This window comes from Orbilia oligospora (assembly GCF_000225545.1).
Source record: "Orbilia oligospora ATCC 24927 unplaced genomic scaffold scaffold00078, whole genome shotgun sequence".
Taxonomy (NCBI): Eukaryota; Fungi; Ascomycota; class Orbiliomycetes; order Orbiliales; family Orbiliaceae; genus Orbilia; species Orbilia oligospora.
In genome coordinates, this window is record NW_011645635.1 from 974,709 (window position 1) to 997,777 (window position 23,069).

Genomic DNA, 23,069 nt, shown 5'->3' on the forward strand with positions numbered 1-23,069 from the left:
GACAAAGGAAATCTGGGCCACGAGAAAGGAGATAATGATATCCCGATATATCGTTCTTCCATATAAGGCGTAGATCGGGGTTGTATTAAGCGGGAAGTAAGCAAGTGCTTCCCCAAGCGAAAGATACAAGCTCCAACATAAACATGAATTAAACAGCCCAGCAACAGATAGTAATAACATAAGAATACTCCCAAATCCTATTAAAGTATCTTTAGCTAGGATGAACCATACCCAGAATTTGTATCTCGTGAATGTCTGTAGGGTTGCCGTTATGATGGGGCTGATTGTCCATGCGAAGGAAACCCCAATGATCCAGAAATGGCGGCAGCTAAATCCGTTTGGGGCGGCCATCCAATGAATATAAAAGGCAGGAATAAACCCAAAGACAACTACAAGCGTAGAAAAGAATGGCAAGATCATTCTAATGATCTTTTCTTTTCCTTTGGATTGCCACATTACTCGAACCTTATGCGGGCGAGATGTATAGATTGCTCCCGTCGAATATACCTTATCGAAGTAGTCGTCCCAATGACGACTATCGGCCCGTTGGTTTAGCAGCCGACCTTGATTGCGCCTTATATTCTCAACCAAGCAGATGATAGTCCTAAGACATGTTCGCCGTGAAGCAACCCCTCCCATGATGTTACTGATAAGTACCAATGGGATCAACCAAGAAAGGAGCATAGCTGAACCTAGGCGGCCTCCTGGAGGGACCTTATCAGAGTCGAATACTAACTCGGAGAAGAACTGGAAGATAAAAAGGCCGATAGCCACCCCCGTTCGAATGAAGTCGTTTGTCCTATCGTCTACCAACGTTGTTGCCGCTCTCCGCCACTCGTCGAACTCAGTTGTCTTCATCAAACCAAGCGAACTGGCTATATCCCAATAAATGCTTTCTGAATCGGGGCGATATCCCATTATTTCTTCGATACCCGCAAAGGTTGTGCCAATAACTTTAATTCGCTCGAGTCTTTCAGCTTCATTGACTATTACTTCGTCTCTAATGCTCTCCTCTTCCGTAACGAACTCTTCGGCGAATGCGTGACATTTTTCCCAAGCGTAGATTTTATCCAAGAGGGACCAAACGCTGTCAATAGGATCCCCCATGGCATGTGTTATTGCAAAGAATTTCTCCCATCCAATTGCTGGTAATTTGAGGTTGAACAGAAGGAAGAATATTGGAAATATCCAGGTCAGGACCCGCTCGAGCGCATCTGGGTTAGAATACCATCCTTGATCTCGTCCGCAGAATTGATTACAGCCCAAGAAAGTCAGAGTCATATCCTCAAACGTAGTATTCCGGAAGAGGAGCTTTAAACAATGTTCAGGTAACGTCTTTCCCGTATCATTCACCCACCCCATCGTTCTATCAAAGCAAGTTCCGCGGTCGAAGTAACCTGTATTATTCGCCGCTTTTGGCCATCCCGGGTGCGAAGTGCACGCCAGGTCGGCCTGGGCCGCCATCGTCTGAGAAAGTTGTCGTGCGACCAAGGTACCAATAAGAATGGTATCGGTGACCTTTATTTTGCTGGCGATAAATAGATGCATGGCCACGACGTGCGGTTGCGAAGCGCGAAGATTGATGGTATTTACGGTCAAAACTCCCTATAAACTATCCTTCGCGAACCAGCTTGACATGCTATTTAAACTCTATACTCTATATATTCACCTAGCACGACCCTAGAAAGAGGCCAGCTCGTCCCCTTAATATAACATTGTTGGATGTTCTCCACAGGAAGATACATGATCATTCTAGTTCAAAGAATCAGGGCGAGTCCAAGTCCGAGGCTGTCTATGGACTTAGCCGTCGCGCCGACGGTTGCAGTTGTATGTATGTAGTTCCTTTGATTAAAGGATGTCACAAGGTAAATATAAGGCTGCTATTGTAGTGGACTTGGAGTATCTCACAAATAGACATCCAGAGTTTACACACGTGGGCGTTCAATTAGAATTAATTAGAGGCAGTGTGGCCTCGAATATTGTGGTGTCGGGAAATTCCGGTTAATATACGCTGTAACAAAGAGGCAGTGCCCACGGCTCTCCAATGCAAGGCCGCAATATGCAACATGCCGCGGGTCGCTAGTTTTACGTACGAAACAAAGAGCCTCGACTTTGGAAACAAACCCCACAATTTGGGCCCGAAGCTAGTTAGCGCTAGCTGCAGACTTGCACACATTGCGCGATTCAGCCGTAGGCCTCATAACCCCCATCCTTTTTGATACCAAGCCACCCATTGTCCTTGAAGCTTCCCGCGCTGAAGTTGCATAATTCCCTATTCAATACAACCTAACGTTATGTACTTATATGTTGGATGTTGGACCGGCCCCGTTGTGTCGCTAAACCCTTTTCGACTCCGGACCAAAGAGAGGCCGTGTTCTATGAACGTACTGGAGCGACCACCGGCCATCAGACTCTATATCCATTTCTCAGGACTAAAACACAGTGAGCGGTTGATGAAAGAGAAACTAATTTTCACACGATAAATTCCAAGTTTCTGGTTTCTCTTTCATATCTAAAAAAGTATTTGATAGATCAATATTATATTTTATTATTTATAAATGGAGTCGAGCATACCTGCCCTCGAGGTTGAACAGAATATAAACTCAGTTATTATTTTCTGTATATGTATGAAACTATCATCCCTTCTCCCTACTTCACTATGCATACAAGTATGTAAAGTTGAAGATCGATGTATTGTTAATATTGGTGTTCATTTGATACTAGTTCCAAGTATAGCCTATCTTACACTATCAAATATAAATCAAATCTTTAGTTCAAAATTTTACATTTATTAATGAAAGGATCAAACGATTTCAAAAGTGCTAATGACAATAGTAATAATAAAGATGATAATAAAGATTATAAAGTAAACGTTTGGTACCAGCTGTCAGATCTGAGCAAGAATAAAAAATATCAATATAATACAGAAGAAGATATTGCCATGGGCAAGCTTGCTAGAAAGCACAATATGCTACATGCATATACGGACTAAATCTCAGAGATTAAAATATATTCGAATGGATCCGGGTGAAATTAAGAAGAAAGGGCCTCCAATAGCTCAAGTAATACCGTATAGTTAGAAAGCAAACTAACGACAATAAAACGGAGGGAAGTTTGGAGTATGTGCATATGTTGAAAAGGATATCGGTATATCATATTTGTTTTTCTCTCTTTTTCCTATTTCCTATACAAAAATCTTGAAGATAAAAAAAATCAAGGGGAAGAAAAAAAGGAAAGCTCAAGCTATATTTTCCAGACTTCTTTTCTTTTGCGTTCTTGATACTTCTGCTGGCAAAGGAAACAAAGGAAAGAAACAAAAAAAAAGGCGACGACTTCGGGTATCACGGTACCGGCTCGAAAACACTTTCTCTGCAAGATATTCAACGTAAAGGCAAGAAAGGATTTGAAGACGAGATAACTCCTCATACGCGCCGAAAGGTAAGATGAAGGAAATAGACAATAGAAAACGCCATGCTCCTAATACATTGCTGGTGTACAAAGGAAACAGAGGAGATAGTGTAGATGGATGTGATGGTAGATCAAGAGAAGACATGCGAAGACATATTCGCTTCTGCTTTCAGGCTGTCGGAGGAACGAAGAAAAAAAAGACAAATTCGCACAAGGTAGGTATCGCTCGGCACCACATGTTGAACGATAGCGAACGAACAGACAAGCGAGTAGTAAAACACACATCGACATGTACAGGCAATTGCAAAAATGTTGAACAAGTAACGCAATTTTTTTTCTTTCTCGAGGGTGGTAAAAAAATATGATGGGATAAACAACAGGACCTCGCACAAAACACTCGCTTCCCATCATGAATAGTATACATGTCGGAATCATTTCTTCGTCTCATTCATTAGGCATTAAATATCGCCTGGATTATAAAGAGTAGAAAAAAAGGGAAAAAAAGAGAATTGAAAAGGGGTAAATATTTCAGACATAGAATGTCATGGGGGGAACCTTCCCTAAGTTTGAAGGGAAAGAGATGATGGTACGCCCGATAGAGGTAAGAGTTGATGGGGCGGGTTTTAACTTTTGTGCAGCTTTTTTAACTTTATGAGTCCAACTTTTGACGGTTTTACCAAAACTTTTGGGAATATTGACGGGAGCAATCTTTGTTTTAGGGAAACTGGTACCCTTTGCATTCGGGCTAGGTGAGCTATGGGGTCGAAGGCAACCAGAAAAAGCGTGAGGAACGAATATCTACTTCGAGTCTTCAGACTTCTTCTTGAATTCTCCGCCGAGGAAACCGCGACTACGTTTCTCTTTTAGCGGTTTTGGGGTCTTCAAGGTCTTCTTCGAGTTGGGATCGCTGCTCATTTCGTCGTCAGCAGAATCTACCGTATCAGGGGCCTTCCCTGTCAGGAGACTTCGGAAAGACCGCGATTTAGGGACATTCTCTGGAGACGGGGATTTTCTTCCAAATTCTATCTTCCCGGGTTTGATAGTTGTTGGGGTCTCCGGTTTCGCGGCTAACTTAGTTGCCCTTGGTGTAATGGGTTCAATTAGCTGTGGAGGTCCCTTTGAGCTTGAGGCCTCGAGCACAGCCTTCGGGTTTTTTGGGGTCGTATCCTCGGCTTTGATTTTTGGCGGGGAGGACTTAGGGGCGGGGATTGTGGCCTTTGATATAGTAGCCTCTGGTGATTTTGGAGGTACCCCCGAAGCTGCCTTGGGTGTTGTTGGTTCTGTAAAGACTGGGGTCTTAGGTGTAGCTGGTATCGGCGACAAAGGTGATGGCACATATTCTACTGACGTCTTGCTAATAAGAGAAGCTGAACCTAGCTGCCCAGCGGCTGGGCCGCGTGAAGTGTCTCCTTTCAGAGTTGGAACAGGTGGAACAGGCGGAATATTAGATTGCAGTGTAGGGCCTGCTCGAGGAGGAGACTGGAACCGAGTTTGCTTCGGCGAGGTAGAAGATTGTGAGCTTGTAGCGGAACTTCCACTAGTTGTCTTCTTAAGTTTTGAAGTGAGTTCAACTGGCGACGTTGGCTGTACGGCGAGCTTCTGAGGTTCCGTAGGTTTCTTGCTTGTATCTATTGGTTTAACTGGCGTCAACGGCTGAGTAGTAGAAGCTGTAGGCCTAGAAGTTGTCTCCGTCAATGTTACAGGTGTTGCTAGTGGTTTAGGGTTGAGAGCGGGTTTGGCAACAGTCTCAGTTGCTTTAACTGGCGTTGTTGGCGCAGTTGGCTTGACTGGCGTGACTGGCACTGTCGCTTTCTCAGGCGTCACCGGTATCGTAGATTTGACAGGCGTCACCGGTACCGTTGATTTGACAGGCGTCACCGGTACCGTTGATTTGACCGGTGTGACTGGTGCGGTTGGTTTGACAGGTGCGGTTAGTACAGGCGCCTTGATTGGTGCGCTAGCTCCAGGTTTAAGAGGAGTAACGGGTGCAGTAGCTTTGGTGGGAGTGGTCGGTGCTGTCTGCTTGACAGGTGTCACAGGCCCGCTAGTTGTAGAGGCTGATTGGTTCGTAGTTGCAGGCTTCTTGGACAATTCAGCTACCTTGGGTTGATTAAGAGGCTCAATCTTCTTGCCCAGAGCAACTGAGGAGGATGATGCACCAGTAACCGGGACTGGTTGCCGAGAGATGATTTTGACTTGAGACTCAACGGGTTTCTCTGGTTTTTCTAAGGATATTGGCTTAGCAATAGATGTTGGAATAGGCATCTTGACCTCCATGGAAGGACCAGAAACCACGGTTGGTTTCTTGATCTCGGGTGCATTGATGAAATCGAGCTGCTTCAATGGAGAAGGTGTAGTAGATTTTGTAGTCTTTGCTCTATCCCCACTTTTGTCGGGGATTGGAGGGCGAGGAGGGGTTGGCGGGGGTGAAGCTAAGGATGACACAGAAAGCTGTGACCGTGCTCGTTCCGTGGATTTCTGACTCAGCTCAAACTTCTGCATCATGAACTCTTCGCCCAGTGACGATGGAGGAGGAGTTAGTGTATCCAAGCGGTTCTGGACCCGTGGGACAGCCTCGTCGCTATGGGCCTTCTTAGGCTTATCAGTTGCTTGAGCTTTTGTATTGTCAAGAGAGCTCTTTGTAGATAGTAGACTACCCGTTCTAGGCAAAGGCGAGGTGTAGTTACGGTCTAGGCTTGGGCGACGTTCGACTTCAAGGTTCTTCGTCGGGAGTGGCGGGACGGGTGGCCTGTTCTTGTCAACTGGGAACACCATTGGAGAGTTGCGACTGGTGGGAGTTTGCGGAGGGACCCAAGCACATAACCGTTCCATCACCTCGGTCAAACTTTGCGGTGTAGCGGGCTTTTCGATCAAGTCATCAAAGTGATGTGGATCTTTTAGGTCGCGAAGATAACCCGTAATACACACAATGGGAGTGCTGCTATTGGCATTCTTGGTTGTCTTGATCATGCGTGCAAGATCATCCCCATTAATTTGCGGGAGCTTGTATTCGGTCAATATCAAGTCGACTATATGCCTTGTTAGTCATTTAAATACTATTACTTTCATTAAATTCATTGTTGCCACTTACACTTGACTTCACTCATAGCGCAACGTACGGCCTCGGGGCCAGTTTCAACAGACATAGTTCGACACTGTAGTTTTTCGAACATACGCTCCATTACCATACGGGACACAGGATGATCCTCGCACACTAAATTTTTTTTGTTTTTTACGTTAATATGTTTATCCTTTCCATGCAAGGCTGATACCGAACACATACCAAGGATGTCGAGAGGTCGGGCAACCGGCCCCTCTTGAGTACTAATCGTAGATATCCTTTGTGAGCTTTGGCGTCTCCTTTGAACCCTCAACAAAGCGCTGCTCCGGCTATCCTCATTATCCGAAGAAGATGGAGACATATCAAAGACCTGACTATGTCGTTTGTAGTGTTTGAGACTATCGACGAATGCTGGTGGATCTCCGTCTTGAGAGCCTACCGTAAGCGACCGAACCCGAGTAAAACCACGATTCTGAGAAGAGAGGCCATGTTCCTTACGAGGTGAGAGCGGAGCCTGGGGAGATTTCCCGAACATTTTTGAGGGCGCCTGGATTCTAATTGGTGAGATATTGTGTAGTCGAGTGGGCGATGCGTTAGCTGAGTCTGTTATGGGGGATGGACCCTCAATCTTTGTCGAAATTTTGGGAACATCAACATGGGCCGTATTAAGAGCGAAGCTGCTCGTACTAGTCGTTGAGGCATTTGAAGTTTTGCGGTGTGGGTGGTGTGCAGCAAACGAAACCAAAAGAGGCGACGACGGTTGCGAGCCCCGACTCGGGGGCGAGGTTATGGACGAATGCAAGTTGCTTGGAGACACGGCCCTCTTACCTCCTCTTGAGCTAGCAGACAAAGTTCTCGAGACACCCTTTCCGAGCACCGGGCTTCCTTCAACGGACTGTGACGGAGATGAACTGGTAGCGGATGCTGGCGCCTGATTCTTAAGAGCTTCCGATCGAAGTTTTTGAATCAGATCTTTGTTTGCCTTGTCAAGTACCGGGAGATTTTTAAACTGAAACAGCCCAAAGTCATTATCTGCGAGCGGTTCGCTAAGCCTTCTACCGCGTCCGCCACTCTCACGAACGTGTGGTGGGATATGTAGCGGCATCAAGTTGCGTTTGCCAATACTCTGATCCCGACGACCCCTCGGAACAGCATCATGGGGACGATCTGAATAGTCGTTACTTGGCGTAGTGCCGGGTGAAGTATGGTCCTCCATATCCTCTGAGAATTCTTGCAATGTAGCCCCCCGAGAGTCAAAATATTCAGTATTTTCGATATCTTTGAGGTCAGGAATGAAAGATGCTTCGTCTTGAAGGATCTGCTCCCAGTTGATGTCGGCAAAGAACGGGTGATTTTTGATTTCATCAGCTCCACGGGCGCCAAGCCTCTTCTCCTGATCTATGCACAATAACTTGTTTATGAGATCCTTGGCTTCTGGACTGATTTCATCTTCATCATCACCTGGCCAGTCAATCCGTCGATTTAAGATGTTATCGAAGACTTTCTCATGAGTTTCAGCCATGAATGGAGGATACCCGTATAGGAATTCAAAAAGGATGCAACCAACAGACCACCAATCACTCATTTCATCCTGACCAGTTCCATTAATAGTCTCTGGAGCCAGGTAGTCAGGCGTGCCAACAAATTTGCGGTTGCTATCTTCAGGATCAAAGAGAGCAAGCTGAGGCGGCATCATTGAATGAGAGGATGTTGGTGGCGCTTGTGCAAAGGCAGATAGTGACGAGGGATGGATGTTGCTAATGTCGCTAGACGCACTACTCGTGCTTTGAGCGTCGTCATCAATTGGATAAAAGGATCTTCGGGCAGCCATCGATAAGCTGGCTGGGTCATTCAACGAAAACCCACCAAGCGTTGGTACCAAGCCCTCGCTAGCTGCGCTATCGCTACGACCAAGTGACAGCTTTCCTTTTTCCCTGATCGAGTTTTCGCGACTCAGCGTTGCTTCCCGACTCAATGTTGCTTCTCGACTCAACGTTGTTTCTCTGCTAAAGGTGTTCTCCCGTGTAGGTTCTCGGCTCAGGCTAAAGTAGGATGATGGAGCAACGATTTGAGACCCTGGCTCTGGGGAGATGACGGGGGTATTTGATGGTGAGGATTGACCAGGATTGAAGTCGAAAGATGTCGACCTAGACGAAGCCTGTGACGTCGGTCTAGGAACGAAGGGTCCATGCTTAAGTAGATCCGGTGTTGATTCTGAAGAGCCCTGCAGCGCACGCTTCTGCCTACCCAAAAGACCCATACGAGACAAGCCAAAATCAGTAAGTTTGAGATGCCCTTTCTGGTCGATGAGTAGATTATCAGGTTTCAGATCACGATGAACGATGCCACGATCATGTAAATGCTCGATACCTAGGACAACTTCGGCCATGTATTTCTTAGCCCAGTCTTCGGATAAGTTACCGAGCGCCTTGATCAATGCGGCGCAATCACCACCGTTAAGATACTCCATAACAAGGTAGAGGTATTCTTTGCTAGCAAAGGTCCAGAAAAGCTTGGCAACGAAATCGCTTTCTCCTTGCACCATCATGATAGCGCGTTCCGCACGAACGTTAGTAACTTGATTTTTGGCAATCATATCGGCTTTTTTGAGCACCTTGATAGCGTAGTAATCTCCGGTGGACTTCTTTTTAGACAAGTAAACGCTACCGAAGGCACCTTTGCTAATCGGCTTAATAATTTCGAAGTCTTTGATAGATGGCGTACCAGCCTTCTGTGCGCCAGGCGTAGCAGAAGTAAGTCTGGGAGAGAGCGGTGGCTTGGTAGCAGCGTCGGATGAGGCAACGGACGATTGTCTCCTGTGACCGTGCTCAAGCGCAGGAGAGAAGTCGCCAGTGAACAAGAGCGGGGAGGTAATAGGAGTAGGAAATTGGCCATCAAAAAGTGCGGACAGTCGGGGCTTTGCTGTCTTCATTGGCGAAGCGGTGCCTACACTGGCTCTTCCAGGAGATACTTGTCGGTGAGGAGATCGTGCACCATGTTGCAAAAGATTTAGACTCTGGCGTTTCCTCTCTACAGAGCTGCGGGTTCCAGATCGAGAAATAGATCCATGTTCACTAACAGGACTATCTACTCGGGTTATGTCTCCCCTGATCGAGGATTTGACACTAGCATCGCTTTCGTTGCCTTCAAGTTCATAAGACATTGCTGCTGAAGCATGAAGACTGAATCGGCTCCGTCGACTAGTTTCCCGTCCGATACTAATCTGTGAACGAGGTGTGAGGCATTCTAGCGGGCTCGAACTCGGGGAAGAATACCGTCGGGCTCTACGAAGGTCGGATCCGATGCTGATACGTTTTGAAAGACCACTGAGATAAGCACTACCCGACAATTGACTTTCAGACATATCTTCGCCTTCAGAGACATCACCTTCGATAGATTGCATATCAATATCGTCCTCAAGAGCACTAGCTTTGCTCCTCGCTTCATCGATAATATCCTGGACCAAAGTAGCAAATTCATAGCGGATCCTCTCAGAGTACTCAATAGTATTGCGATGCCGGAGGACAGCCTCGACCTTTGCCTTGGAGCAGCTTTCAGTGTCGGAGCACAACAGTGCTAGGCCATGCTCTTGCTCGAGGGTATTTGTGGAGGGCGACTGCCATTGCATCACCTGTCCTATTCGTTGCTCTGATAATGGCGACTGTGTTCGAAATTCTCCAGCCTCGCCGGTCCCTAAAGATTCCTTAACCGAAGGGGTGCTGATCTCAAGAGCAGTATCGCAAAGGTCGAGCAGCAGTTCAACAATTCTAACTTGCGGGCGACGAACGCCAAACTTAGACTTAACGCTCGATGTTGCATCCTTTATTCTGCTTGATGGGCCACCAGGAGAGCTCGTTCCAGACGAAGATGATGAGGGAGGCTTAATCGAAAACCCACGGTATTCGACAGTATTCGGCTCCGATGATCTATTGGAAGACGTAGCTCGTTCCATGGCGTCCAGGACCTTGACTATAGCGTTACGCTGGACACTTAGGTTTTCTTGTGCTAACTGTACTTCGCTCTCGGCTTTATGTTCGAGCATGCAAAGCTCAGAGTGTTTTTCGAACCACCAAGGCTGGATCTGGGTTTCACAAATGCGACAAAGAACAGGGAGTGGTGGTGGATGGGTCGCTGGGTCGTCCTCGGCTAAAGCGTTAAGGTACTGTGCCAGCATTCCGGCACCAACACCTAGCGACTCTATTATTGGCGCGGGAAGATCAATAGTGATTTCTTTCGGCTCGGTCCAAGGCCTTATGACCCACATTGTCTAGTCCGAGTCAGTACGACATGTAACTTGCATTCAACCAAAGAGAACATCAACACCTACGTGGCTAGCTTGGCCATCGCCTCGATCAAAGACAAGAATTCCTTGTCCCTCCATCTCGAGTATACACAGATCTTCAACTTCCTCCGGCCGAAATCCTTCTTTCTCTGCAGCCATAGCCTTCGTGACGGGATCTTGAGCAAAAGCGGACAACGGCCCAACAATCACCGAAAACCGTATCTTATACGATCTGCTATCATCTTGTTTCATGGCTTCAATAGCCCTGTGGAAACAATCAGTGTTTCCGTAAAGAATCGTCGAGATTGATTTCCCTTGAATGGACTCGCAGGAGGTGCTAGGAATGAAGGTTAGCAAACAGGTCCATAACAACAAAATTCCAAGGTCAAACTCCGAAGCCTACCCAACTACATCTTGCCAGGATGAACTAGCCCATCGCACATTCCCGTCTAGAGTGAGGTCCACAACGACATTGAAGGTGTCCTTGGCAGCCTCCTTCAGATCATCCTTCTCTGCCTTCATTGTCACGCTCATGCTCCTTGTCATCTTTGTTGTTGTTGTTGGGGGGCTGACGTCCTCCGACTTTAGCGGCTCCTTCTGGGCAATCACCAGCCCAGTTTCAACCTTCTTCCCATCTTTAACGGTATTACTTGGTATCATTGCTGAATTGTTGGATAAGGATTCCTAAATCTTATCAACCCGAGCCAACAACGAGTTGTCGGTGCTAGCACACCCAAGTCCGTTTTCTCGACCTCCAACCATAAAAGAAAAGTGTGATGATGGTAATAATTTAAAGCTGGTTGGGTGTATGTTTATTTGAAAAAGGAATGAAAAAGATAGAAGTTCGCCTTTTCAAGTAATGATGGTTCAGAATCGATTAAATTATTGATGCCGAGCTAGTTGCAATCCATAATCGCTCTGTCGGTGTCAAAGAGGGTATCCGAACCAAGCAAGAAGGAGGCCTCGTGGTTCCAGCCTGTAATCCTTGCTGAAATAATTGGTGTGTTTTATGAAGTCAAGCTGATCGTATGTGGCTGGTGTCGTCGATAGCCAAGCAAATTTCAGAGTAGCTGAATGATGATGATGAGGATGAGGTGTGTGATGATGATAATGATGAAAAACTACCGAGATTCGAGTTACGTTGGTCAATCGAAAGCAGCGGGCTTAAGATCGGTAACAATCCTGAAAGTCGGAAGAGAGAAGAACCCGGAGAGGTAGTCAGAGGGACACAGTGGTGGTGGTATGACGGAGGAATGGATCGAATTTTTTGATCACGGGTGAGAAGCTTTCAAAGCTGGGGTCCTGAAGGCCGGATGCAGTGGTTGCACAAAGAACCAGGACGGCCAAGTCCAAAGGAATCGAGAGAGATGAAACGGTTAGATGTTATCTGGCAAGGCGAGCGAGGTTGGATCAGTTCGTCCGTCTGGCTATCCGTCTAGTTGTTCGTTCGTTCGATGCAAGTTGGTTCCGGGATAGAATCGGGGGGATTGAAGGTGAAGTGAGGTGAGGTGAACGAGGTGAGGTTGAGGTTGAGGTTGAGTGTGAGTGAGGTTGGTGTGGTGTCGTCGTCCTGTGTTGTGCCGTCTGGGTTGAATGGGAAAAGGAAAGTGGAAGAAGAGCGGGAAGGAATTAGAGCCTGCTCCTGCTCGACTGCTAACCGTCCTGTCAGTCCAGGGTCAACACCAACGGCGGGAATTCGAACCACGCCTCCAAGATCCCAATTTAACAATTAACTAACAAGTATGGAGTAATCTGCTGTTGCTTACTTCTTTCTGTTCCAGTCCGGCAATGTAACCGTATGTAAGTACTCACTTATGTATATGTGTGTGTGGGAAAGAGGTAGCTCGTTCGGTGATTATTAAATCGTGGCTGCTTTTTGCGACTCACTCTCCCAGACTCAGACCGGAATTCGAACCTGTCTCACGGGATCCAAAAAAGCACCTGCAGCTGCCTTTCTTTTCTTATCTGGCCAATCCACGGCTTCTTTTCAAACGGACCGACGACCTGGCTGACTGGCTGACCCGGACCACCAAAAAAAAATGCCTCTTCCGTTGGTTGGCGATTTCGAGCAACGTGCGAAGCCGAACTGCTTGAATTGGCGGGAGCTACCTAGCTTAGCAGCGAACAAAAAGCACAAGCACAAGCACAAGCAGCAGCAATCACCCAAAACGAGCTGTGGGATTCCCGAGAATCCGTTGTGATAGGGACGGCTACTGTTGTCCGAGCTCTTCGAATCTTTCTTTCGTGATATATGCCGTCTGGCTCTTCTTAAGCCGTCCTTCTGGAACGGAATGGAAATATATTGTCGAAATATTTTACGAGATAAAATATGTACCAGAAAAGGGTATTGAAAATGTATTGGTGAGCCGGGCGGATGGCGGGCCCAGCTTTGGGGGAAATTATATCAAATGGCAATAGGTAATATTGATACACCGAGGAAGAGCTCAATCCGAGAGTATTCCCGTCCTTTCCAATAGCAATTGCAGACAAATCCACGACAAAGGCCAAATAGCGAAATGCCAGCGTTACCCTATCGCCAATTTCCAGACGGAGAAGTTGAGTAGGGAGTTTATAAGGATTGTTTATTGTTGTTTGTTTGGGGGTTGTCTGTTAACGTTTGAACTAACCCTAGCTATCACCATGGGCTGGTTCCGGGGTCTTGCTGGATAAAACGGAAAGACGTATACATCAAGCACCAATACAGGACACGACGCGGCGGGACAGGATGGGTCTTGGAGCGCTATTAATTGGTTGATAGTGGGGTGCGCGAGGGAGCTAGATGAGAAAAATTCTCGAGATCTCAAAAGGTAATAAATATGGAAAGGGAAAGAAAAAAAAAGACCCTTCCCTGGTACGATGTACTCGCTCACCACCTTGATCCCTCCCTGTGCAGCAGAGTACAACGGTGCGAGAGAAAGTGTAATAGGCAGTATATATTAGGAGCGAGAGAAGGTAGCTTGTCTGTTGTAGCGTCGACCCGGGCTACTAGGACGAGAAGAACCCTTTGTCACTGCAGGAAGTCTATGCCGTGTGCAGCCAAAGGACGGAACGATATGGAATTCCCCTTCCGTGTCTGCCTACACTACGCTGGGCATGAGGTCGCCGTCGAATTCTTCAAACCCAGTCGAGTCGTCACAACCTCTAAGCTACGCAGCGAGAGCGGGATAGAAGCAAGTCGATGGGATCAGTCGATAAGACCAGTAGGAAGGCGGAGAGTTTAACAGCATTGAAGCGAATCAACCTGCTTGGTCTTGTAAGAAAATAGAAGGAGAGGGTGGGAACTATAAGAGTGGGTTCGATCCAACGGTCATCAATTCACGATATGGAGTCGTACTATGCAGCTATCTGCTTCTCTGTTTCGACACTGCCACTGCCTGCGCATGTTTCTGTCTATGCACGGTTACCTTTCAAACTTAGCTTGTCTCCACTGTGCACCTCTCTATTTTTTTTCCTAGCCTGCAGGAATGCAGCAGCTAGTCGGTGGGCGATTTCTTGGGGTAGGCCCACGATTGCTAAAATCACGGCATCGGCTCCGCTACTTGGGCGCTCATTCGCTCCACAGCCGATGCAGATTTATCAAAAAGGGTGTGGTCAAGTGTGGGAAGGCATAAAGGCCTAGTCTACGATAGTCACCTTTGTCACGATGCAACCAGAAATACCTTTTCTAGATGTCATAAGTCAAGGAAAGTTTTTTTGCCTGGGAAAACTTTGGTAATACGAAAGCAGCCCCCAAACCAGAAACACCACCAAAAGACTGGCCGAATGACTTCAAAGTGGTCTTACTTGAATGTTTTTTATTGTAGACGACGAACAAGGGAGGGGGGTTAAAAAAAAAAGAGAGAAGGAGAGAAGGAGAGGAACCGCGCTCCAGGGTCCCATCCTGCAACGGGCCTATTCTCCCCATCCCAAGATTTCTGTACGACGGTGTCGTCTTTCGCTGTGGCGAGAGGAACACGCGACGGCCAGTGGGAGATGTGATAAACAATAATTAACGGCTGGCTGGCCGCTTCGAATTCCCCCCCAGAATGTCACAAATGAGAATATCAACGTCAATATTAATTAAGATACTAACATGGTGAACCAGAAGCTTTCTAGAAATCACAGGGCGGGTACCTTTTTTTCCCACTGTTGAGTAGATTTTTGCTTTTCTTTTGCAAAAAGGAAAATGATTCTTTTCAAGGGACAAATCACAAAGTAAAGGTTTGGCAAGAAATGGTCATGTGGGACTTTGATTCCCATCCACAAATTTGTACAAAGTAGAAACCTTTCTGACCAGAACGAAAATATTTTCAGTACACTGGGGCAGCGAAGATCATCATCAGGTCCTGGGAAAAAGAAAATACTTGGTGTAGAAGTATCGCCCTCAATAGGTTTCCGTCTTTTCCTACCTTCCACAGGCTAGGATATCCTCCTCGCTTGGTCCAGGGTACCGCGTCGATAGTCCGGGGTCATCCACGTCGACCTATGCAGGCTGTTTCGTCTCGATGATGCTCGACAGACCGCCCACACACCATCACCAGGCAAATATTTGACCAGGACGGGCAAGGGTTGACATCTTTCCGAGCCATTTAATGGGCCAAGGCCGATGTGAGTTGACGAAAGGGTGGAACTTCTGTTTAATGACCGTTGAGTAATGGTTGATGGGCTAAATCCCAGCACCATGACGCAGCAGGTGTCTGTCTGCGATAGACGAATCCCATTTATATATGGAAAAATTCAGGGACTTCGATTTAGCCTTCGACGATGGAATATTCCTTTAAATTATATATAGACGGTGCCCAACTGACATGGAAGTGATATCAGAAATAAATGATTTTTCAAGGGAACCTTGTCACAATTACTAAACAAACAGCAGTAGAGTGGACGAGAGAGATTTTTTGGCTATTGAATCAAATCATATGGCACAGTACATGCAGCCAATACGTACGGCGTACATTAGCTATTCCATTCTTGCAAGGTACCCAATTGCCCCGCAGACACTTTTCTCGAAGCATGTCAATATGGTGCGTTGTAACTATTAATAATTCCTATCGATTTGCATTATATTGCCCCAACCGTCGACAATAACCGTCGACGCCGTCTACAAACCTCGAGAGCGGCTTTTTCATGCAGAGAGCTAGAGCTATAGGGGGGTTGAGAAGGGACTGCATAAAAAGGTTGATGCTGGAACACAACACCAATATCCCCACTGATCTCCGCTTTGTCCCGGTACCGTGTACCGTCTTCTAGCCATCCCTCAATACCCAAGGCCAGGCCTGTAGGTAGCCTCGATCAAGCAAATCTTCGTTGTTTTCTCTGCGCAGCCCCCCTTCTGAAGCTTCTTTTCTTTAGTATTGGGGTTCACGGCTTCCTCACAACTCTTCCGCCGTATCCTTCTTAAACCCTCTCATTTCCCCCCCTTGAGGAGTCTATCATTCATGTTATACGTGGCCCAATCGACACCTCCCTAGCGTCTATCTCGCCAAAAAAAAAAAAAAAAAAAAAACAAAGTCGTTTGTCTCATGACCCGACCGCATATTTGGTGCCTTCGAGAAAAAAAAATGAGTAACTTCTCAAATAGTAAATTTACAACCGGACTTAAGATTGAATATGCATATTTTCCTACGATTAATTCCTTACATAAATACTACATACATATGTATGTTTTGGCACCGACTTAGTCTGAGATAGGAAACGTTAAATCAGATTTATGGTGAGATTGCAATTGTTGAGACAAAATGATAAAGTCACGAAGGGGCGGCGGAATTTAACTCTCTAAATTTAAGAAGCTTACATCACTTGAGCCTACGTTTTTGTAAACATATTGCGTGTTCCAAAAAGAATAATTATAATCTGAACAGGCTAAAATCAGATGGACGAGATTCATAGATATATATAGGTCGAATTAATATTATTCATTGCCGGCCGTCTGTCATATATCTAAGCTATGGAAGCAGCACTAGCACCCCACGTCAGCATAGATTCATCTAGTCTTTTGAGTAGTTAATTTAATAATATACTAGAAAGAAAGCGTTGGTAATCTTACACCCTATGCTAGGAATCTAGTGGATACACCTCATTACCACGCGCCCTAATTAAAGGGATTCATTCGGACGTCTAGGATATTCAACATGTATGTACAGTACATCCATATGTGTTGATCGTGTGGTTTTTGAATGCTCGTATACAATACAGCGTGTTTCTCAACCTGTTTGCATTGCATTGTGCCATATTTGGTGATTCCCGAATCCCTCGAAGCTAGTATAGTTGATTATCATCGCGTCCGGGAAACTGATAAAACTACTTGTTAAGTACCTAAGGTAGCTACTATTTACTCCCTATGCATATCCTACTATGGAGTTTCGTGAGCCTACCCGCCTACCTAGATACACCCTAGCCAGCATCATGGTGACTATCTTCGTCCTTAAGCTTCAATCTTCGTCCTCTATCGCTATCAAATCTTACTTCGACTTCCATCTAATTGATTTTCCTATTACTACTAGTATACTATATTCCTATGGGCCTATCCATCTCTCTTTAAAAACGCGGACAACTTACATGGCGCATATACTTTACTATCCGAGGATATATTCCGTGGAATACCACAATGTGGATGGGTTCGCTTTAGGATTCTATTCAGAATGACCGAGGCCAATATCTACGAGAGGTAAGCTAGTATGGATAAAGTAATGCCCGTCTACGCACCTCCTCGTCACACGGAAGCTTCCTCCGTACGAGCAAGTTATCCGTCGTCTCCTGGTACTGAAAACGCTTAATAGGTACCAGATGATCGCTACGTTTTTGAATTCCCAATCATACAGTGCTGCAACCAACAAGGTTTTACCCAATCCAATCAATGCAATCGCCGTGGTCTTTCCAGTGTGATAGATCAGCTCACAGGATTAGTCCCTGCCTTTCAAGGCAAATGATACGAGGTCCAACCGTCTTCAACAAGGGCAATGGCGGCAAAGCTATCACAATTTCGATCGCAAGATTTCAGTTGGCCAATCGACGCATACATTCGTCGAATGCCTAACCTCAGGTATGCGTTCTGGCCTTCCAGGCTCTTTGAGCGTCCTATTATCGTCGAAGATCTATCACCAATATTTTTTCAATCGTACCCGATCGAAAATTCTCCATACTATGGCCCCGTAAGCCATTGCACAGGTATTTAAAGAGCTAATTTCAGACCGACGAAGACCGAGGTTCGCGATCTTCGATCCTGCCTGCCCCGTGACCAGTAAAGGTTTTTATCTCTCGCCAAAGATTCGAAGAGATGAGACAAAAGATTTGCAACAGGACAACACCATTTCCCAACCTATTAACGTGCTGCTGAGGCTTCTCGGCCAATCCTCAAATTAAATGCAAACCCCACATCGAGCGCCATATCGGTGTACCCAGACCAAAGTGCATGTCATCGAATCGGCTCTGCTTGTCTTATTGAGCAAGCCACCCAGATGGCACAATCCCCCCATGGAGAATGAAAATGTGCCATGTCGAGGTATACACGACAAGGGTATACGCAAAAACGGCCTGTTAAAAAATGTTGGTCACGCTTGTAGACGTCGATGGCTCGACCCTAGCCCCAGCGTTCTCGCTACTCCGCACTGAACCCTAGCCTAACCCGAGAATCTTAACCGAAGATATGGCGAAGCCGCAGACGGTTAAGATGCATTTGTGTCTCTCGCTCGGAGCTCTTGGCTTCTCTTAGTATTTCTTCGAGTTGCCTAGTAGTTCCTTCAATACCCACTACATATGTAGCCTTTCGAGAGATAAGCAATATTTATCCAACAGGTACGAACCAGTCAAACTTGAGGATTTATGCCGGTCATGACATTTTCAGCACTTTAAGCCTGTCGATTACCAGGGCCTTGGGTCTCGTAAAGCGACAACAGTTTGTGCAGTGTTGGAAACATGAGGCAATTTTCGGCCGCCTTGGAGAAATCAAACTGATGCCGATTTAAGTAGATAATTTTCGATATCCAACGTCCTGCAACAGCCGGGCACTGCATGCGCTCTAGATTTTGCCCAAAATTGAGTCAAATACGAGACGCTTTGGGCACTAGTTTCCGACGCAGAAAACTGATATCTTCAATCACTCGCAGATTCTAGGTATGTATTAGTCTGTCCGTATGATGCCGTGGACCAAGAAGGACTCAAGTCGCCACCATGCCTATGTCTCCAAGTGTTCTGGGCCGACTTTCTCTGTCAATTGCGATGTCTTTACCCTAGGCCGACGGACGTTGCGTCCGAGCGGCATGCGACTTGTCCGAATAGCCGTATAATGCAGGTTTCGACTGTCCCTCCAATAGTTCAGCCCAATCCAAAGATCAGACACAAAGTTCCGACTGCATAACAGCATCATAAGTGTTTTACCCTCTGATAGGAGAACGCCGGTGGAACTTTCTTCTGTCGTATGTACATGTATCTGAATCATATGGTAGTAATAATATATCCGTGCCCCATGCTCCAAATAATCTCCTAACGGAATTTCCCACTCGATTCTATTCTAGTTTCCTTTACCAGCCGGGCCTACCATCATCGGTGACATCTGACACTGAACCCCCAACAAAACCCCCTCCTAAGTAATATACTTTTACAATCCAGACTGTCCGGCATCCGCGAAACATGTCAAACCTTAAGCTTTAGTGACATCTAACCGCTCTGAACCCCCAGGACCCTACACGGGCCGTACAAACCTCCTAAACTTTCCAGAAACAGTCTTCCTCTAGAATATCAGTCCCGTCTCCAAAGATCGGCCTTGCAGCTTCGCCAATAGCGGCAAATTCGGTTGCTATATGATCGCCGACATGCGATATGGCTCTGGTCGGTCACAAGACGGAACCAATCGTCGGTGTGTGGCCTTAGAGCTTCCAGTGTTTTGGATATTGCATCATGTGGGCTATTTCAGTCCTGATTTCGTATCCACTTCGACGCTATTGATACGATTCCAGATTGCTGGGCCTGAAGATACAAATTAGTGTCGCCAAACACTTAAGGCGGAGTTAAAAATCCTCAAACTAACATTTTCGATCCGGATTCTTTATCATGAGCCATATAGAACAGTATGTATATGCTAAGTACTCAAAGTATTTGTTAGTAGATATAATCAATAGCTTGGTAGCTAGGTTACCCACAGCACACAGCCCAAATCGGTCGATCGTGAACCTTCCAACTTGGTGGAGTTCCCTTGTAGGCCTCCAAGTCTAACCCTGTTAGTTCGACAAGCTACTACGACATGCCACTCTCGATACCACCTCGTCGACGCGTCGACAAGCCCCGCACCTACTTCCAAATCCATTATTAATCCGGCCTTCCACCTGAAATATCCAGCACCTTGCTATCACAAAAGCAGTCTAGTGCGACCTAGAATCTGGGGAAAACGAGCGAGACGGGGCGAAAACAGACCAGGAATATGGTTGGCCAACTAACCGACACTCTTGGCTCAACATCCAACCTATTCAACACCAAAGCCGGTCCCACCGTCGGAGTCCACAGATACATTTCACAAAGAAAGTGAACAGAACCACACACACACACACACACACATACACCTCTCTGAGACCTGTGTTTCCGAGAACCAGTCCTCCAGGATATTAGATGTTATAGTCTAGTGTTGAAGTTTGTTAGAATACCAAAATTGGGCCTCTAGGGCAATTTGGTCTTCACGTCCTCCAACCTTGAACTAACGCATGTCATATTGTACCCAAGGGCTAAGACGAAAACCCACAGTTGCTTGATGCAGCGAATGCCTGACATCTTTTTATCCAACATCCCAGCAAATGCATGCATATCGACAACACCATGCCGTCTCTTTTCACCAAAGCCGGAAAACTTTCGATTCAGCTCACGGATAAGGCGCATTTTAGCAAAAAAAGGTATCTTAGGCACCGAGGCGGACTGAGCAGCTACAGCCGACCATTTATTGATCACTTGTTACGCAGGAGTACTTTCGCAGTTCAAGTAAATTCTCCTCTGTGCTCTATAATTTGGGGAAATACTTCACATGCGTATTATGCTAGACACCATATGTCTTCTTAATCGTGCTTACGCTACACAACCGATATAATACTCCTCTTAAGAAGACAGAACGGGTATATACGGTACCAGTTTACAGAAAAAGCCACAGCAGCAAAGCTACCCTTGTCCCGCTTTCTTACATACATACATACTCATACATACATACATTCATACATATTCTCTCACCTAGGTACCTGCAAAACACACTCGATACATTAATTAATAGTGATGACCAACTATTGCATAAGACGGTATCGAAAACAACATGCATCCATGCATTTCGCCTTGGAATTAACCTTTCCCTCTCGTTTTACTCTATGAAAATGAGAGAAGTCCGTGCAATTATCCACCTTTTCTTTCTCATTTCCAACACTAATCATCCTGACGGGTTCAGCTAGTCCTTCGACGAAATAGGTAATAATGGTGGGTAGATGTGGGGCCTAAGTTACGATACGGGCGGAGATGTATATCCGAGGTTTGCAGCGATGTGAATCAAAATTCAAGAATAACGGGGTCGAAGTGGGGCTGGATCGAAAGGGTCTTATTACGGGGTCGAAGTCAGCTGAAAGACATCTTTTAAATTTAGCTAACATCGAAGAAACCTCGGAAACGGTAAACGGGAAATATTCAACGATAGATGTATTTCCATGGATGGGCTGAGAAAGAAAAGAAAAAAAGTTTAAAAGCCATGTGTGCGTGAGACGGCAGAGGAGTGTGTCGAAATGCATGCGGGTACCTGGTACCCTGCAGAGGATCCGATATACTTGCAACAAAGTATACCAATTGACGATAACTTCAACGAAAGCTAGGCATAGTCAACCCGATCGCCTAGCTTATCGCCTTAACGTTGTCTACTAATTGCGCCATCAACTTAGGCAAAAGGGCTTAGCAATACTATCCCAACCTCGAAGATCTCAGAAATCTCAAATCTTAGATTTCTAATTGTCGTTCCGAATTCCATGTTTGTGGCTACGTAATGCCCGGCTCGGAACTTCCGAAATCACCAATCCTTTTCTTTCATTCAATGATAAAACCACCAAAGTAATACTAATCTATTCCGATTATCCATAAATCCCTAAAACCACGGAGTAATCATATCCAATCCATGATTATAAAAACACCAAACCCACGTCAGCTGCATGGCGTGTATGAAACCCCTCGCCGACGGAACCCCACGGAATAACCTAAGGCACATTAGCGACGTCTCAAAACCAGGATATTTAGCTGCCGCCGTTAAAAAAAGATGATAACAGAGACAGCTCCTTTCAAGGAAAAACTTCCAATTGGTCACAGTTCTTATCGTCGATAAGTATCCGTACCGTGCCTCGCCAACACGTTGCTTCTCAAATATGCAACAAAAGGCTGTGGGGTGCGACTGCGAACAGACGTCGACAACCAAATGCTAAGCTAAGTTCGTAATTGTTCTGACGACATTGCTTCATTATGGCAATAATAATCTCATTAGGCTTATTCTAACAGAGACTTGATAAAGTTGGTTGATGATATGCATGATATCAATCTGGCCGAGGACCGAGATATCGAAGTGTACTGGTCTCGAATCCAATCGAAGTGCCGATAATCATAAAGGCGACATATGCATTCTAGACTCCACGTATTCAATTATGTCCAACTCTAGGCACCAACATTTCGGTTAACAATTAATCGTAGCGTAGGTTACGTATAGATCAGATAAATACCCTGCAATCTAAAATTATTTTGAAGCGCAGGTCGTTATAATTTCCATGCAACTGTAAGTCATTTCAGGCACCATTCCAATCGAGCAGGTCTTCGGTCGTTGTTGGAAGTGTTTCAGGATATAACATGAAGAAATCTGGGTCTTTGCAAATTGATCCGCGATTTTCATTCTAATATTTGTCTATACCAACAATTGATTCTATACCTATTACCTTACAAAAAAGGAAAATATGCAGATCATATCCCAGATGCATTCATAGAGGCAAGGCAGAAAATAGTTGGTCCCTTGTGATTATCATCGGAAGAAGGCTCAGGAATGAAGTGTAGAATTAAATCTATTCTATTACTAGATTCAAGTATTCTAGTCGTATTACTTTGGGTTGAAAATTTTCCCTATCCGTGGATATACATACATCAGCTGTTTTCTCACCTCTAACCCTTATTTTATCAATGGAATGATGCCGTCCTATGGGTCCAGCCCGAAGAAATGTAAAATCGAGGGATTGTGATATTACAACTGTGTATCGATATAGAGATCCCAAGTTTGCTTAATCAAAATGTTTTTGAAACCGCTATGTAAATATATAAACCAAGATATCATTTATCCTATAGGCTGCATACGCC

At 45.7% G+C, this 23,069-nt stretch overlaps 2 protein-coding genes across 2 annotated transcripts; both read right to left on the minus strand.

Moving 5' to 3' along the window:
• Positions 1 to 148: 148 nt before the first annotated feature.
• AOL_s00078g305 (uncharacterized protein) lies at positions 149 to 1,464 on the minus strand (the record flags this gene model as incomplete). The annotated part of the gene is made up of 2 exons (XM_011123568.1): positions 149 to 197; positions 227 to 1,464. The coding sequence occupies 2 exons, from the start codon at positions 1,462 to 1,464 to the stop codon at positions 149 to 151; spliced, it is 1,287 nt and encodes a 428-aa protein (XP_011121870.1).
• A 2,742-nt stretch (positions 1,465 to 4,206) lies between these two features.
• On the minus strand, positions 4,207 to 11,411 carry AOL_s00078g306 (uncharacterized protein; the record flags this gene model as incomplete). The annotated part of the gene is made up of 5 exons (XM_011123569.1): positions 4,207 to 6,437; positions 6,500 to 6,622; positions 6,692 to 10,736; positions 10,797 to 11,088; positions 11,155 to 11,411. 5 exons carry the CDS (start codon positions 11,409 to 11,411, stop codon positions 4,207 to 4,209), a joined length of 6,948 nt encoding a protein of 2,315 aa, XP_011121871.1.
• Between the last annotated feature and the right edge of the window lie 11,658 nt (positions 11,412 to 23,069).